Below are 19,289 nucleotides of genomic sequence, written 5' to 3'. Positions count from 1 at the left end.
ATCAGTCATTATATTTTTCTCACAAACAGATTGTTGGGTTTGTGTGCTGAGGGTCATTGGAGACCCTTGGACTATCTCTAATCGGACCTTACGGGACTATATCTTGCATCAAACATTATTCTCTTTACCACATATCTGTACACTGTGGGTGGTTTGATTGTAATCATGTATTGTCTTTCCGCTGACTGATTAGCACGCACCAAAAGCTGTTCACTGCACCTCGGTACACATGACAATAAACTAAATGTACTATTTTAGCTGTCTCTTGGCCTAATTTTATTGATGGGTAAAATTGTTCCATCCTCTTTGCAGTCTGTTCCACCATCACTGGCAGTGCCTTGAAGTCATAGTTGATTTCTACCTCAGATACTGTGTCTTATTTTTTATATATCTGCTCAGACGTCAACAACTCCTTGGCGACGTTTCAGTGTGGAACAACGCTGGGAGAATTTACGTATAGAGATGAATATAATTATCTAAGATTGCTGGTACCATGAGCGGTATCCAGAGATTAACAATTAGCTCTGATTTTAGCTCTTTGAGTGGATCTCATCTCCTGATTTATAGCTTCGATTAAGGAGGCTCGATAATTTTTAAATACAATTGCTAAGTAGATAAGATTTGTTTGTAGTGCTAATGTGCCTCCTATAAATGTCAGGATGTTTAGACTGCAGAAGTCTGGAACATGAAGAGTAATTCAGCCCGATGAATGGGTTTGTTCATCCAGTTTAGACTTTGGAGGTACAGTGCAGTAACAGGCCCTTCGGCCAATCGAGTTTGTGCCGACCTGTGATCATCTCGTAGACTAGCACTATCCCACACACTAGAGATTTACAGAAGACAATTAACGTACAAACCCGCACCCCTTTGGGAGGAAATCGTAGCACCCGGAGAAAACCCAAGCGGTCAGAGGGAGAACGCAAAACTCCGTACAGACAGCACCCGTAGTCAGGATTGAACCCGGGTCTCTGGCGCTGTGAGACAGCAACTCTACCACTGTGCCACTGTTGCACCGGAACAGGCCCTTTAGTCCACAATGTCCATGCCGACCATGATGCCAAGTTAACTAATCTCTATTGCCTGCACGTTTAGTTTAGTTTAGAGATACAACATGAAAATAGGCCATTAGCTCTAACACATCCATGCCAATCAACGATCACACATGCACTAGTAGTGGGCAGCATGGTGGCGTTCTGTGTTAGTGGTAGAGTTCTGTGTTATCCCGCTAGTCTTGTGTTATCCCACATTCTCACCCACTGCCTACACACTAAGGGCAATTTACCGAGGCCATTTAACCTACAAGCCTGCACGTCTTTGGGATGTGGGAGGATACAGGAAACCCACATAGTCACAGGGAGAACGTGCAAACTCTGCACAGACAGCAGCTGAGATGTTGGGCAGTTGTGGCGTTGTGCTGCCTATGCAAAAGATTCCTGGGGCGGCACAATGGCGCAGCGGTAGAGTTGCTGACTCGCAGCGCAAGAGACCCAGGTTCAATCCTGACTACGGGTGCTGTCTGTACGGTGTTTGCACGTTCCCCCTGTGACTGCGTGGGTTTTCTCCGGGTGCTCCGGTTTCCTCCCACACATCCCAAAGACGTGTGGATTTGTAGGTTAATTGGCTTCGGTAAAAATTGTAAATTGTCCCTAGTGTGTAGGATAGTGTTAGTGTACTGGGTGATCGTTGGTCAGTATGGACTCTGTGGGCTGAAGGGCCTGTTTCTGCACTGCATCTCTCAAGTAAAGTTTAAAGTCTGCAAATCGAATGCAGGCAACACCCACGCAGCACAAATTCCTTCCTGAACTGAGGACCCACATTGAAGGGGTTCATCTCCCACCCCTTGTGCAATTCCCATTCACCCTCGAAATGCTGACGGATACCAGCGATGAGAGACCACGTGGCTTGCATTCCTGGAGGTTCAAAGGGCTGAATGGCCTCCAGCAGTTGTCGTGAAAACACTGCTGGCAATGAGTTATAGAGTCATGGTCGTACAATGTGGAAACAGGCCCTTCGGCCCACCTTGCCAACATGTCCCATCTGCACTAGTCCCACTTGCTTGCGTTTCGCCTATATCCCACTTAACCTATCTTATCAATGTACCTGTGTAATTGCTTCTTGTGTCCTGAAGAAGGGTCCCGACCCGAAACGCACCCATCCTTTTTCTCCAGAGGTGCTGCCTGACCCGCTGAGTTACTTCAGCACTATCCACATACCTGTCCAAGTGCCTTTTAAATGTTGTTATTGTACCTGCCTCAACTACCTCTTCCAGCAGCTTGTTCCATACACCCACCACCCTTTGCATAAAAAAGTTGCCCCTCAGATTCCTCCTAAATCTTTCCCCCCTCAGCTTAAACCTATGTTCACTGGTTCACGATTTCCCTACTCTGTGCAAGAGACTCTGTGCATCCACCCGAACTATTCCCCTCATGATTTGCAATTGCAATGCTCCTTCCTGAAGCTCCCAAACGTGAGCGTTACATTCTCCGATTTTATTGAACACAGATTTCCTCGTTTATATTTGTAAAAGCTGGACTCAGCACATTTCTCAGCAGTTGCTCAAATCTGGGAATGCAGGAAGAAGACTTAACTCTTCGCTGCATTGAAACCTCGATAGCAAATTGTATGACCAGACAGAGGCACATACACCTCACCTTGTTTTGCTAGTGTAATCCTACAAAGCAACCTATCACGCTACCCAAAGCGACCTACCCCTGACTCTCAGTCTGAAGGAGGGTCTCCAGAGATGCTGTCTGACCCTCTGAGTTTTTCCAGCATTTTGCATCTATCTTTCAGTTCAGAAGCCATAGGGGCAGAATCAGGCTATTCGGCCCATCGAGCCTACTCCATCATTCAATCTATCTTTCCTTCTCAATCCCATTATCCTGCCTTCTCCCCAAAACACATGACACCCTTATTATTCAAGAACCCATCAATCTCCGCTTTAAAAATACTCATTATCTTGGCCTCCACAGCTGTCTGTGGCAATGAATTCCACAGATTCACCACATTCTGACTAAAGAAACTCATCCTCCTCCTTTTATTCAGAGGCTGTGCACTCTGGTTCTAGTCTCCCATTAGTGGAAACATCCTTGTCGCATCCACTATGTCCAGGCCTTTCATTATTCGGTAAGTTTCAATGAGGGCCCCCCTCAGCCCTCTAAACTCCAGCGTGTACAGGCCCAGAGCCGTCAAACGCCCATCAGGCACAAGAGACACAAGGAACTGCAGATGCTGAAATGTTGAGCAAAGCACAAAATGCTGGATGAACTCAGCAGGTCGAGCAGCATCCATGGAGGGAATAGAGGGATAGCATTTGGGGTCGGGGCCCTTCTTCAGACTGATGGGTCTGGGGAGGGTGGAGAAAGCTGGAAAAGAGAGGTGGGGGCAGGACAAAGCCTGGCAAGAGATAAAATAAAAAGGAACTTCACATCTGTTTAGTTCAGTTTATTATTGTCACTTGTACCGAGGTACAGTGAAAAGCTTTTGTTTGCGTGCTCTCCAGCCAAAGAAAAGACTACACGCGATTACAATCAACAGAGTGTGCAGATAGAGGATTAAGGGTACAACATTTAATACAAAATAAAGTCTGATTAAAGATACTGTAGTTCAAAGGTCTCCAATGAGGTAGATGGGAGGTCAGGACCGCTCTTTAATGGTGATAGGATGGTTCAGTTGCCTGATAACAGCTGGGAAGAAACTGCCCCTGAATCTGGGGGTTGCGTTTTCAGAGGGGAGAAGAGGGAATGACCGGGGTACGACTGGTCCTTGGTTATGCTGGTGGCCTTGCCGAGGCAGCGTGAAGTGCAGATGGAGTCAATGGAAGGAAGGTTGGTTTGTTTGATGGTCTGGGCTGCGTCCATACTCTCTGCAATTTCTTGCAGCCTTGGATGGAGCTGTTCCCAAACCAAGCTGTGATAAATCCTAGTAAGATGCTCCCTGTGGCACATCGGGAGAAGTTGGCGAGGGTTGTTTGGGACATGCCGAACTTCCTCAGCCTTCTAAGGAAGTAAAGGCATTTGGTCTGCTTTCCCGGCTCTAACTTCGATGTGGCTGGTCCCGGACAACTTGCCGGTGAGATGCTGGTTATACCAAAGAAAGACACAAAATGCTGGAGTAACCCAGCATGTCAGGCAGCATCTCTCGAGAACATGGGCAGGTGATATTTCGGATCGGGACCCATCAGACTCGGTCAGCCAGCCCAGGTGCTCACCATTCTCACTCTTGATTGCTTTCCCAGGAGAAGATCCCGAGACCAGGAGAATGAGGACCGTGAAGAACATTGCCGACCTTCGGCAAAACCTGGAGGAGACCATGTCCAGTCTCCGAGGGACACAGATAAGCCATAGGTAATCTTGTCCCGCCCGGTACAATGTTCTATGTTACTTGCTGGTGTTTGGTTTAGTTTAGTTTAGTTTAAGTTTATCGATAATGTTTTATTATTTATTATTAATGTTTAATGTTTTACGTGTCATTCCTTACTGTCACTGTATGTCATGTTGTCACTTGCGGGCTGAGCACCAAGGCAAATTCCTTGTATGTGAATGCTTGGCCGATAAACTTATTCATTCATTCATTCATTTTCATTTAGTTTAGTTGGAGGCCGCACTGGGGCGGCACGGTGGTGCAGCGGTAGAGTTGCTGCCTTACAGCGCCAGAGACCCGGGTTCGATCCTGACTACGGGTGCTGCCTGTATGGAGTTTGTACGTTCTCCCTGTGACTGCGTGGGTTTTCTCTGGGGTTCTCCGGTTTCCTCCCACACTCCAAAAACGTGCAGGTTTGTAGGTTAATTGGCTTCGGTAAAAAGTGTGAATTGTCCCTCGTGTGTGGGGTGATGCTAGTATACGGGAATCGCTGGTCGACGGAGACTCAGTGGGCCGAAGGGCCTGTTTCTGCGCTGTATCTCTAAACGTTAGTTTAGTCTAGATATACAGCATGGAAACAGGCTCTTCGACCCACCGATTCCACACTATCCATTGATCACCCGTACACTAGTTTTATGTTATCTAACTTTCTCATCCACTCCCCTACACGCTAGGGGCATTAGTACAATCAAACCATACACACCTACAACAGGTAGTACAAAGAGAAACGTACTTAAGTGCAGCATATAGTGTTACAGGTAAGGCCCTGTTCCACTTACGTGTCCTTGGCACGCAAATTACGCGACCTTGTCATCGCGTTGAGGCACACGGGCATCGTGTGGCCGCGCGGGACCGGTCCCACTGAGAAGCGCGAAGGGGTATGTAGTTGTGCACGGTATCGTGCGGCGCTCCGACATTTTGTAGCGAACGAAATCTTCGCGCGCCACCGGTCTGACGCGTAACTGACGGCCAAAGTGGGACAGGCCCAAGACCCTGGCGCGACGCAACGCCTCACCTCCAACAGCAGCAGAAGCAGGCAAACGATCGCCGAGCTCAGCCTGGGGCTCACGGCCGTTGCAGATCCAGATCCTCCCCCACTCCTACTTCCAGAGCTGGGCCAAGAAAATTGAAGATAGACACAAAATGCTGGAGTAACTCAGCGGGACCGGCAGCATCTCTGGAGCGAAGGAATGGATGACGTTTCGGGTCAAGACCCTTCTTTCAGACTGAAGAAGAGTCTCGACCCGAAACATCACCCATTGCTTTTCTCCAGAGATGCTGTCGGTCCCGCTGAGTTACTCCTGCATTTTGTGTCTATCTTCAAATGACATCACGCGCTCCAGACGGCTGTGCGGACGCATGAAGTCGCGCGCGATCTTCGCGGGACCGTCCCGCCTCAACGTGACCATGAGGTCACGTAATTAGCTTGCCAAGGACACGTAAGTGGGACAGGGGCTGTACAGAGGAAAGGTATAAGGGCCGTAGGGGTGGAAGATCGGCACTACTCCCTTGCTTGTAGATGGACCGTTCAGTAGTCTGATAATAGAAGAGAGAAGCATTAGTTTCGAGATACAGTGTGGCAACAGGCCCTTCGGCCCATCGAGTCTGTGCGGACCATTGATCACCCGTTCACACTAGTTCTATCCTACACACTAGGGGCAATTGACAGAAGTTGATTAACCCTACAAACCTGATTGTCTTTGGGATGTGGGAGGAAACCGGAGCAGCCAAGTCGGTCACAGTGAAACAGGGGCACACTCCGCGTACAGAACACCTGAGGCCAGGATCGAACCCGGCTCTCTTAGGGTCTTGACACTTGGGACAATTTACAATTTACAGAGGCCAATTAACCTTCAAACCTGCACATCTTTGGAGTGTGGGATAAAACCCACGCGGTCACAGGGAGGACATGCAAACTCCGTATAGACAGCACCCGTAATCAGGTGGTTCAAACCTGGGTCTCTGATGCTGTGAGGGTGCAGCTCTACTGCTGTGCCACTGTGCTTGTCTTTAAGCATCAGGTTTTGTTCCTCACTGAACTCTGTGAGAGTATGACTGGGGTAATTCATCCGATATTGAATGGGCGAGCAGGCTCGAGGGGCAGAGTGGCCTCTTCATGGGGGTCCCAGGTTAATGTTTCTCTTGTGTTTGTTGGGGCAGCACGTTGGAGACGACGTTCGACAGCACCATCACCACGGAGGTCAACGGGAGGACCATCCCTGCTGTGACTACCCGGACAACGGGCATGAGCTGGCGGCTTGGGCAGAGCAGCCCGCGGCTACAGGCGGGCGACGCACCCTCCCTGGGCACTGGCTACCCGCCCCGGGCCAACGCCAGCCGCTACATCCACCCTGACGGCTCGCGGTACGTGTACGGCGCGCCGCTGCGCAGGCCGGCCGGGCCGCGGACCGGCAGCGCCTCCCAGGCCGAAGCCGCCGAGAGAGGGGGGCCCGAGTTCGAGACCGGGCCCAGCGACGCAGATGTGACAGGGTACATGAGCGATGGAGACCTGCTGGGGAAGAACGCCAGGCTCGACGACATTGGCAGCGGGTGAGTCGTGTCACCCCCGTCTCGAACCAGTGCTCAGCTCCTGTTCATAAGTTCTAGGAACAGAATTAGGCCATTCAGCCCATCGAGGCTACTCTGCCATTCAATCATGGCTGATCTATCTATCGTTCCCTCTCAACGCTATTCTCCTGCCTTCACCAGGTAACCTTTGACATCCGTAGTAATGCAGAATCTATCAATCCCTGCCTTAAAAATACCCATTGACTTGGCCTCCACAGCCTCCACAGCCTCCACAGCAAGGAATTCCACCGATTCACCACCTTCTGACTCAAGAAATTCGTCCTTATCCCCTTCCGAAAGGTACATCCTTTTATTCTGAGGCTCTGGCCTGTGGTCCAAGACGCTCCCACTAGTCTGCTTAGTTTATATAGAAGGTAGACACAAAATGCTGGAGTAACTCAATGGGTCAGGCAGCATTTCTGAAGAAAAGGAATAGGTGACATTTCGGGTCGGTACCCTTCTTCAGACTGAGAGCCAGGGGAGAGGGAAACTAGAGGTATGAAAAGGTGTTGGAAAAAATCAGAGCCGGCACTGCTGGCCAAGGAAAGGAGGAGCCCACAATGGTCCATTGTTAGCTGTGGAAGAGGTGATAACAAAGGAATATATGGATGCGAACAGCGGTACTGGCAGAACAACTAGGGAGAGAGAGGGAATGCAAGGGTTTAGTTTAGTTTAGATTATTGTCATGTGGACCCAGGTATGGTGAAAAGCATTTTGTTGCATGCTAACCAGTTAGTGGAAGGACTGTACATATAGTTACAATTAAGCTGTCGACAGTGTGCGGATACAGGATAAAGAGAATAACATTTAGTGCAAGATAAAGTTCAGTAAAGTCCGATTAAAGATAGTCCGAGGGTCTCTAGGGAGGTAGATAGTAGTTCAGGATCTCTCTCACCTGGTTGAGAGGATGGTTCACCGATTAAATGGTGAATGCCATTGGATAGAACATAGAACAGTACTGCACAGGAACAGGCCCTTCGGCCCACAGTGCCCGTGCCGAACATGTTGCCAAGTTATGCTAATCTCCTCTGTCTGCACATGATCCATTCCCTTCATATTCGTGTGTCTATATGAAAGCTTCTTAAATATTATTAGGGTTAGGTTTAGATCCATATGCCTATCCAAGAGCCTCTTGAATGGAGATTAGTTTGACTTGGCAACAGACACTGTGGGCGGAAGGGCCTGTTCTTGTTTCTGCCTCCACCACCACCCCTGGCAGCAAATTCCAGACACCCATCACCCTCTGTGTAAAAAAAACATAACCATTAAACTTTCCCCCATCTGACTCGAAAGCTATGCCTCTCGTCTTTGACAGTTCCACTCTGGGGAAAACGGTTATGTCTGTCTACCCTATTTATGCCTCTCATAATTTTGTATACTTCTATCAGATCTCACCTCAAACTGACAGCCCCAAAGAAAATAATCTTAAATTTGTCAAACCTCTCCCTGAGAGCTAATACCTTCTAATCCCAGCAGCGTCCTGGTAAACCTTTTCTGCGCCCTGTACAAGGCCTCCAATCCTTCCAGTGTGAAACATAGAAACATAGAAAATAGGTGCAGGGGTAGGCCATTCGGCCCTTCGAAGTGAAGTGAAGTCCCAACCCGAACCATCACCTCTCCATGTTCTCCAGAGATGCTGCCTGACCCGCCGAGTTAATCCAGCACATTGTGTCCTTATGTTTATTCACCAGCATCTGCAGTTCTTTGTTTCTTTTTCCAGTGATTTATGTTGCTGTGTTCTGCAATGATGAAGTTTGCAATTTCAAATGCTAGCCGTGCAATTGAGCCTCATTTGCTCAGGATCTGTGAGTCTGCAGCCCAGGCATCAGAAATGCATGAGCTGCGTGGTGGTGTTATTAATTACTCACGTTCACAGTTTAAAAATAAATGGTGAGCCTGTTCGCCGGATGGTGGGCGAAATCGCAGCAGTTGGCTTAATGTCTGTATCAGAACATTGCTTTTCATCCTTCTAAGTCAATTTAATAGCTCTGTGCTGCCTTTAAATATTAAATTTAATAGTGTTTGGAAAATTTGCACTGTTGGCACTCATATACAACTCATTTTGAATAAATGTGAGGTTTTGTAGGCCGTGTATCGTCATACAGCAAGGTAACAGGCCCTTCGGCCCAACTTGCCTTCTACTAAGTTACAGAGATAGGTTGAATAAGTTAGGTCTTTATTCTCTGGAGCGCAGAAGGTTAAGGGGGGACTTGATAGAGGTCTTTAAAATGATGAGAGGGATAGACAGAGTTGATGTGATCAAGCTTTTCCCTTTGAGAATAGGGAAGATTCAAACAAGAGGACATGACTTCAGAATTAAGGGACAGAAGTTTAGGGGTAACATGAGGGGGAACTTCTTTACTCAGAGAGTGGTAGCGGTGTGGAATGAGCTTCCAGTGGAAGTGGTGGCGGCAGGTTCGTTGGTATCATTTAAAAATAAATTGGATAGGCATATGGATGAGAAGGGAATGGAGGGTTATGGTATGAGTGCAGGCAGGTGGGACTAAGGGAAAAAAGTTGTTCGGCACGGACTTGTAGGGCCGAGATGGCCTGTTTCCGTGCTGTAATTGTTATATGGTTATATGGTTACTCTAGTCCCACATGCCCGCATGTGGTCCATATCCCCGTAAATTCTTCCTATCCATGAACCTGACCAAATATCTTTTAATGGTGACTATTGAGATGCCAACTTTGGACAGAGGATAACACAAAGTGCTGGAGTAACTCAGCCGGTCAGGCAGTATCTCTGGAGAACATGAATAGGCAACTTTATTAGGACGGGACCCTTCTTCAGAAGAAGGGTTCCAACCCAAAATGGCTTCAGAAGGAGGATTTCGACCCAAATGTCACCTATCCATGTTCTCCAGAGATGCTACAGATTATCGTACACACTAGGGACAATTTACAATGTTTTACCAAAGCCAATTGACCTACAAACCTGTACGTCTTTGGAGTGTGGGAGGATATCAGAGCACCCGGAGAAAAGCCACGCGGTCACAGGGGGAACGTACAAACTCCATACAGACAGCACCCGTAGTCAGGATCGAACCTGGATCTCTGGCGCTGTGAGGCAGCAACTGTACCAATGCGCCATTGTGCTGCCCCAGGACTAGGTGGGTGATTTTCAGAAAAGATCCTCGCTATTGCTCAAGGTTTAGTTTAGTTTAGTTAAGTTTGTCACGGGCACCAAGGTACAGTGAAACGCTTTATTGTTGCGTTCTGTCCAATCAGCAGAAAGACTATACATGATTACAATCGTGCCGTCCACTGTGTACAGATCCAAGATAAAGGGAATAAGGTTTAGTGAAAGGTAAAGCCCAATTAAAGATAGTCCGAGGGTCTCCAATGAGGTAGATAGGAGGTCAGGACCACAGGATGGTTCAGTTGCCTGACAACAGCTGGGTAGAAACTGTCCCTGAATCTGGAGGTGTGTGTTTTCACACTTCTCTACCTCTTGCCTGATGGGAGAGGGGAGAAGAGGGAGTGGCTCATGTAGCTCAAAAGTTCATAAATCATACGAACAAAATTAGGCCATTCAGCCCATCGCTGCCGTTCAATCGTGGCTGATCTATCTTTCTCTCTCAACCCCATTCTGCTGCCTTCTCATTACTAATCAAGAATCTGTCAATCTCCACCTTAAAAACACCAAATGACTTGTCCTCCACCGCCATCCGTGGCAATGAATTCTACAGATTCACCACCCTCTGGCGAAAGAAATTCCTCCTCATCTCCTTTCTGAAGGAACAGCCTTTTACTCTGAGGCTGTGCCCTCTGGTTCTAGACTCTCCCACTAGAGGTAACATCCCAGCCACATCCACCCTGTCCAGGCATTTCACTATTCGCTGACCTGTTGATGAGGATAAGCTGGTCAGCATGAACTAGATGGATCGAAGGACCTGTTTCCGTGCTGCATGGCTCTGTGGTTCAAAGAGTAGAGGTTGTAGGTTTGGGAAATGATGTTGGAAAACCCATACCAGCCCAGCAAAGTCTCCAAGCCAGAATTGGGATGACTCATGTTGTAAACGGTTCCAGATCGCACCGCTGTTTTAGAAGTCGGTTCCAAAACTGCATGTGTTTCCCGTTAATCCAGGCCACTGACCTGTCAGGCTCTTTCCTGGATCAGATTAAAGTATTTTGCTCTAAGTGTGGATTCAACACGTGGTCTGGAGGCATACAGAGCAGCAGATGAGAGAAGTGTTCCTGATCAAGTCCATCTGTACACTCCTCCACCACCTTCGCCATTGTTTCCTGTCTGTTTGGCCCCACTGATTTCATTTGTTTAATGTTTACTTTCCCCGTCTAGCTCTTTGATCCCAGGCCATTCCTTTAATTTATCTTTATTTGTCATTTTCCTCATCTGTCTTTATTTAATCTTAAGCAAAATAACATCTCTTGGAAATACCTTCGTAAGCACATCTCTCATCTCCTGGGCCCAAATCTTTCACAGCTTCAGTTCTGCAGAAATAGACACAAAGCCTCTATCCAGGCCTATCACGAGAATGATCCCAAGAATGATAGGGATGAGGTACAAGCACTGGGCCTGTACTCGCTGGAGTTTCGAAGGATGAGGGGGGTGGGGGGGGGGGGGGGGGGATCTCGTTCAATTCTACTGTATAATAAAAGCCCTGGATCGAGTGGATGTGGAAAGGATGTTTCCACTAGTGGGTGAGTCTAGAAACAGAGGGAACATCCCCAGAATAAAAGGTGTATATTAAGAATGGAGATCAGGAGGAATTTCATTAGCCAGAGTGTGGTGAATCTGTGGAATTCGTTGCTACAGATGGCGATGGAGGTTGTCATTTTGTATTTTCAAAGTGGACATAGTCACATACTTGATTGGTACGGGCGTCATAGGTGACGGGGAGAAGGCGGGAGAATGGGGTTGAGAGGGAAAGATAGATCAGCCATGATTGAATGGTGGAGCAGACTCGATGGGCCGGATGGCCTAATTCTGCTCCCATGTCTTCTGGTGTTATGGGTTTTCTGAAATCATTTCTCAAACCGACAACCTCTACTCTTTGAGTCATAGAGCCATACAGTACAGAAACAGGCCCTTCGACCCATCTTGTTCATTCTGACCAAACTGGCATACAGGGCTAATCCACTTGCCTACATTTGGCCCGTGTCCCTCTAAACCACCGCCTCGATGGGCCAAAGGGCCTGTTTTCATCCTGTACCTTTTATTCAAGTTAGTTTATATTTAGAGACATTGCGTGGAAACAGTCCCTTCGAGCCACCGAGTCCACGCCGACCACCGATCACTAGTTCCCACTAGTTCTATGTTATCCCACTTTCCCATCCACTCCCTGCACACTATGGGGCAATTTGCAGAGGGTCAATTAACCTACAAACCCGCACGTCTTTGGGATGTGGGAGGAAACCGGAGCATCCGGAGGAAACCCACGCGGTCACATGGAGAATGTGCAAACCGCACAAACAGACCAGAGGTCAGGCAGTGTCCCTGGACAACAACGATAGGTGACGTTTCATGTCGGGACCCTTCCTCAGACTCATTGCAGGGGCGGAGGGGAACAGTCCACACTTCAGCTTCCTCCACCCCCTCTACCCCCCCCCCCCCCCCCCCCCCCCCCCCCCAACCTCTGCATTCACTCTAGGGAAGGGACCCAAGCCAAAACGTCACCTATCCATATTCTCCAGAGATACTGCCTGACCAGCTGAGTTACTCCAGCATTTTGTTTAAGAAGGAACTGCAGATGCTGGAAAATCGAAGGCAGACCAAAATGCTGGAGAAACTCAGCGGGTGCCGCAGCATCTATGGAGCGAAGGAAATAGGCAACGTTTCGGGCCGATAAAAACCCTCATTAAAAAGTATCAACTACTTTGGCAAGGGATTTTATACTTAGACCTGAGCTCCTCCAAGCTGTGAATAAACAGTAAATTTGACAAGCTGTGAATCGCAGCCCATTTAGTCCTTTAAGAGAGTGGTATCTCAAGGGGACTTTAAACCTCTCACACACACATCGTAAGGGTCAAGACAGGCTTGGCCAATCTCAGACTCAGAGGGCCCAGCATGTACATGGTTGTTCCTGTGCCTTAATGTTGTTTACGCCTGAGTTTATCCTGCATCCATCCGCCTGAGGATCTGGGGCTGCAAATTGTGACAGGCTAGAATGGGAACTTTAAAAAATATATTTGTCCTCAGGGTTTGTAGTTCTAGAATATAGAACATTAAACAGTGTAGCACAAGAATGGGCCCTTCAGCCCACAATGTCAATGTTAGCAACATAAGCAACAAAAGCTTTTCATTGTACCTCGGTACACGTGACAATAAAGTAAACAAAAGTAAACTAAACTGAACTGTGCTGAACATAAATGCCAAGACCATGTCTTATCTAATAAAAAGGAACTGTTGATGCTGGTTTATAACAAAGATAGACACAAAATGCCAGAGTAGCTCAGCAGGTCAGGGAGCATCTCTGGAATTCATGGATAGGTGACATTTCAGATCGGGACACTTCTTTGGAAGGAATCTGAAGAAGGGTCCTAACCCGAAACATCACCTATTCCTTGTTCTCCAGAGATGCTGTCTGAGTTACTCCAGCATTTTGTGTCTCTCCATCACTTATCTGCCTGAACATAATCCATATCCCTCCGTTTAAAAGATTATTTTTGCCCGGCAAAACGGATAATACGGCAAGGCGCTAGAACCAATGGTGCCGGAAAATCGGTGGTGGACTTCCATTCCAACACATTCCCGACTTTTGTGCCCTGTTCCCAGGTACATGACCGACGGAGGCCTTAACCTGTACACGCGGAGTATGAACCGGATCCCAGACGTGTCAGCTACGCGCGACGTCATACAACGAGGCGTGCCGGATGTGACGGCCGATGGGGACAGGTAAGGTGGCGAGATCAACTACAGAGAGACTGCTTTAGAGTGGAATCAAAGGACTTTACTCTAGAGGTACAGAGTGGAAACAGGCCCTTCGGCCCACCAAGTCCACGCCAACCAGCGATCATCCCGTACACGAGCACTATCCTACACACTAGGGACAATTTACAACTTACAGAAGCCAAGTAACCTACAAACCTGTACGTCTTTGGGATGTGGGAGGAAAAAGGAGCACCCGGAGATAACGCTTGCGGTCACAGGGAGGATGTGCTAACTCCATATAGACAGCACCTGTAGTCAGGATCAAGCCCGGGTCTCTGGTGCTGTGAGGCAGCAACTCTACCGCTGCTTCACTATGCTGTCTGTTTGTGTTTTACTAAGGGCCCTGTCCCACTTACGCGATTTGTTCGCCAACTTGCCGGCGCCCGTCATAGTCGCAGCAGGTCGCCGAAACGTGCCGACATGTCGACACGTGCCGCCTGTATGGTCGTGAGTAGTCGGCCAAAGAGTCGTACCTTTTTCTGGTCGCCGCTGGATTTTCAACAGTTTGACATTTTTCAGCGACCTGGTGCGACTACGACGGGTGCCGGCAAGTCGCCGAAAAAAATCACGTAAGTGGGACAGGCCCTTAAAGATGGTGTTTGACTGGGGAGGATAACAAGAGATTTTTACAGGAATGAAGAGGAGTGAAGTGTTGGGTGAGGAGCGGGCAAACTGTGCGTGAGCAATAGATTCCCCTAGGGTGGAAATGTCCAAAACTATTACAATCTTACAATCTGGTTTGGGAATTGCTCTGCCCAGGACAAGAAGGCTCTGCAGAGAGTAGTGCGTTCGGCCGAACGCACTATGGGAACTTCACTCGCCCCTCTGCAGGAACTATACATCAGGAGGTGCAACTCCAGAGCCAATAAGATCATGGGAGACCCCTTCCACCCCAGGACTGTTCCAGCTGCTACGGTCAGGCAAACGCCTCCGTTGCCATGCTATGAGAACGGAGAGGTTGAGAAGGAGTTTCTTCCCAGAGGCCATTAGGACTGTAAACTCCTATCTCACCAGGGACTAACGTTACTGTACCACTCTACTGCTTTTTTTAAAATTGCTGGGGTTTTTTCTGTTTTTCCTTCCAACCACAATATATAATATGTAAAAGAATATGTGATTCTGTTCTATTCTGTTTGTAGTTGGTTTGGTTGTTTGTTTGTTTGTCTTTTTGCACAAAGTCCGCGAGCATTGCCACTTTTCATTTCACTGCACATCTCGTATGTGTATGTGACGAATAAACTTGACTTGACTTCACTTGACTTGAACTATAAGGGCATATATATATATATATATGGTGAGAGGGGAAAAGTTTAAAGGAGGTATGATGGGCAAGCTTTCTTACACAGAATGATATGTGTGCCTGCTACAGAAGCCAGAGGTGTTGGTGAAGGCAGATACGATAGTGGCGTTTAGGAGGCTTTTAGGCACATGGACATGCAAGAATAGAGGGACATGGATGACACACAGGCAGAGGTGATTCGTTTAGTTTAGTTTATTGTCACAAGTACTAAGGTTCAGTGAAAACCTTTTGTCGCGTGCTATCCAGTCAGCGGAAAGACTCTATTACAATCAGGCCATCCACAGTGTACACATACAGGAAAAGGGGAATAACGTTTAGTTCAAGATAAAGTCTGATTATATATAGTCTGAGTGTCTCCAATGAGGTAGATGGTTGGTCAGGACCACTCTCTAGTTGTTGATAGGATGGTTCAGCAGCCTGATAACAGCTGTGATAACTTGGCATCATGTTCAGCACAGACGTTGTGGGCCGAAGGGCCCGTTTCTGTGCTGTACCATTCCATGTTCTATTTAACTTCAGACGCGGGCACTGTGGCCGCCAACTTCTCTTCACGGTGCCAGGCAATTAATGTGGTCTCCAGCCACGCGCTTAGCCGAGTCTCATTCCCCTTGGCGCCACAGATGTTGGAACAGACAGAGCTTACCACCGACACCATAAGCCACTAAGCCACCAGATAATGGATTAAAGCAATTGGATTGGAAGGAGGCGGCTGTCTCACGTCGACTTGCGCTTGTGTGAGCCACTGGGGGCGCACGCAGATTTATTGCAGACACAAGGAACTGCAGATGCTGGTCTACCAAAAAAGACACAAAGTGCTGGAGTAACGCAGTGGGTCAGGAAGACGGAGAGATGGCTTACAACCAGTGCCCAAACCTTCAATCTGCTCTCATTACTCACTGCCTTGCTATCTGACCAGTTTGTTTTATTATTTCAAACGTAGAAACAAGGAATTGCAGATGCTGGTTTACCATAAAAGTCACAAAGTGCTGGAGTAACTCAGTGGATCCAGCAGCATCGCCTGGTAGTCAAAATTCTGGGTTGGGGCTGTAATACTCCCCTCACTATATTAATACTTCCCTTCTATTTCTGGCAGTATTAATTTGCCAAAGATTAGTATAGCTGGTCATATTAATGCTTGCCGGGTCTAGTGTTGCTCACCATATTAAGATGCATACGTCACAGTAATATTGTGCAAGGCTCTGTCCTTGCTCGGGTCTGCCCCTAGTGGTACACGCAATAATTTCCATTGTTAATGTGGAGAGGATGTTTCCACTAGTGGGAGAGTCTAGGACCAGATGGCACAGCCTCAGAATAAAAGGACGTACCTTTAGAATGGAGATGGGGAGGAGTTTCTTTAGCCAGAGGGTGGTGAATCTGTGGAATTCATCGCCACGGATAGCTGCGGAGGTCAAGTCATTGGGTATTTTTAAAGCAAAGATTGAAAGGTTTGTGATTAGTAAGGGTGTCAACGGTTATGGGGAGAAGGCAGGAGAATGGGGTGATCGGGAAAGATCGATCAGCCGCGATCGAATGGCAGAACTGACTTGATGGGCCGATTGGCCTACTTCTGCTCATGTGTCTTATGATCTTATGATCTTCATTACGGAAGAAGGGTCGCTAGACTTTTGTGGTATAGCATGGAAACAGGCTGAGTCCGCGCCGACCAGCAATCGCCCCGTACACTAGCACTATCCTACACACGAGGGATAATTTACAATTTTACTGAAGCCAATGAACCTGTAAACCTGTACGTCTTTGGAGTGTGGGAGTAAACCGGAGCACTCGAAGAAAATCCATGCAGGTCAAGGGTCGGGGGGGGGGGGGGGGGGGGGGGGGGGAGAGAACGTACAAACTATATACAGACAGCACCCGTAGTCGGGATCGAACTTGGGTCTTTGGCTCTGTGAGGCAGCAATCTACCACTGCACCACCATGTTGCCCTTATATGTGGAGTGTATGTTAATGTGTTGCTTAATAATGCCATTGACCAGATAGTCTGTGACGAGCTCGTGTGAGAATGTAATTGCCTCTCCCCATGGGCTGAGAGGTGGATCTGAGGCGTGTGACAAGGTCATTAGTCTGCAGCCTGCCTTCAGGAGCGGAGGTGAGGAGGACTTTGCTTGGCAGCCGTTACTGCTTGCTGACGAGAGAGAGAGAAAGAGAGAGTGCTTCCCTCATCCATCTTCCACCGGCCTCAGAGGGCCCTGACTGCCGCTCATTGTTTCCCTGCCAAGAGTGTTGGCAGTCAGCCAGTGAACCGACTGTGTCCCTGTGTCTGAATGCCACGGGGTTCCCACTACTTCCCATGAGAATAATCTCACCCCCCACTTGTACGCAGCTGAGAGCAAGAGTCAATAATAAAACATAGACCATACAACTAGGGCGGCACAGTGCCGCTTAGGTAGAATTGCTGCCTCACAGCGCCGGAGATCCTGACTACTGGTGCTGTCTGTACGCAGTTTGTATGTTCTCCCTGTGACCGCGTGGGTTTGCTCCGGTCTCCTCCTACATTCCAAATACTGCAGGTTTGTAGATTAATTGGCCTGTAAATTGTCCCTAGTGGTGAAAGCAAACTACTGTTCGGGCGATTGTGGTCGTCGCAGACTCGGTGGGCCGAAGGGCCTCCTTCCACACTGTATCTCTAAAGTCTAATGCAGTACAGCACAAGAGTAGGCCCTTCGTCCCACAACATCAGTGCCGAACAAGATGCCAAGATTAAATCTTATCTGCTCTTGCGTAATCCATACCCCTCCATTCCCTGCATATCCAAAAGTCTCTTAAATCCCACTATCGTTTTTGCCTCCACCACCACCCTTTTTTCTCCCCAAAGTAATCTTTAGTCAGGATAAAGAATATATCCAATACAAGAACTCTGCAAAAACTCTTCCCACATTCTCTGCGGCTACACATACATTCATTAGTGTTGTATTTGGTAGCCTTCACAAAAACTATCAGAAGGGTTTCAACCCAAAACATCACCTACTTATTTTCTCCAGAGATGCTGCCTGACCCACTGAGTTACTCCAGCTGTTACTATATTCATTATGCCAGGCACCCTTTCCACTCATGTGGGCCCTGGGGGTGATATACCTTCCCTCCACCACTACCCCCAGCAGTGTATTCCAGGCACCCACCACCCTCCATTGGTCAGCGCAGACTCGGTGGGCCGAAGGGCCTGTTTCCAAACTATCTCTAAAGTATAAACACCCTTCTTCTTTAATGAAGATCATAAGACCATAAGGCGCAGGAGCAGAATTCGGCCATTCGGCACATCGAGTCTACTCCGTTATTCGAGCATGGCTGATTTCTTTTTTTCCCATCTAAACAAACTAAAAGGGGGAAAGTGTAAAGGGGATGTGTGGGGCAGGTTTTCCACACAGAGGGTGATGCGTGCCAAGAACGCATTGCCGTGGGTGGCAGTGAAGGCAGATATGATAGTGGTGTTTAAGAGACTTTTGTGTAGGCAAGTGAATGTGTGGGGAATTGGTAGACATGGATTATGTGCAGGAAGATAAGGGTTGATCTAGCACAGGGGTGGGGAACCTGCGACCTTAAGGCCATTAAGTGCGGCCTTTTGAATGAATCCAAATTTTGTAGAGCAAATCCTTTTATTTTTATTAATATGTTTTTGTTCGTCTTTTATTATCTTTACCTTAATCTTAAAATGAACGTATTTAAAATACCAAAGAGTAAAAGAAGATTCAACAAAATAATCCTCCCCGACTGACGGCCACAATTAAAACATTAGTAAGTCATGAGGGCTATTTTAACAAAATAATGTACATTTTGAAGTATATCTGATTGAAGTATCTTGGATGCGGCCTTATTAGATTACAGCTAACTTAATGCGGCATTCCAACATGAAAAGGTTCCCCACCCCTGATCTAGCATCACGTGCAGCACAGACATTGTGGGCCGAAGGGCCTGTTACTACGCTGTACTGTGCTATGGGAGGACCGTTCAGTAGTCTGATAACAGCGGGGAAGAAGCTGTTCCTGAATCTGGTGGTACGTGCTATCAATCTATTGTATCTTCTGACTGATGGGAGAAGAGGAATGACCTGGGTGTGAGTGATCCTTGATGATGTTGGCTGCTTTCCCAAGGTAATGACTTACAGTACATCAACATGACATCAGCTTTCAACATTTTTTGAACAAACAGTCC

At 47.8% G+C, this 19,289-nt stretch overlaps 1 protein-coding gene across 8 annotated transcripts in view; it reads left to right on the top strand.

The window, feature by feature from the left end:
* The window catches only part of nav3 (neuron navigator 3), a 330,490-nt gene that overhangs the window by 227,117 nt on the left and 84,084 nt on the right, over window positions 1-19,289 (top strand). For all 8 annotated transcript variants that reach the window (XM_033037973.1, XM_033037971.1, XM_033037967.1 and 5 more), the window contains 3 exons: window positions 4,238-4,346; window positions 6,523-6,912; window positions 13,670-13,789. In XM_033037973.1, the coding sequence (XP_032893864.1) occupies window positions 4,238-4,346; window positions 6,523-6,912; window positions 13,670-13,789 (619 nt within the window). The remainder of the gene's footprint in view (window positions 1-4,237; window positions 4,347-6,522; window positions 6,913-13,669; window positions 13,790-19,289) is intronic.

Source organism: Amblyraja radiata, chromosome 19, assembly GCF_010909765.2.
Source record: "Amblyraja radiata isolate CabotCenter1 chromosome 19, sAmbRad1.1.pri, whole genome shotgun sequence".
Taxonomy (NCBI): domain Eukaryota; kingdom Metazoa; phylum Chordata; class Chondrichthyes; order Rajiformes; family Rajidae; genus Amblyraja; species Amblyraja radiata.
This window is presented reverse-complemented; position numbering and strand designations above follow the sequence as displayed.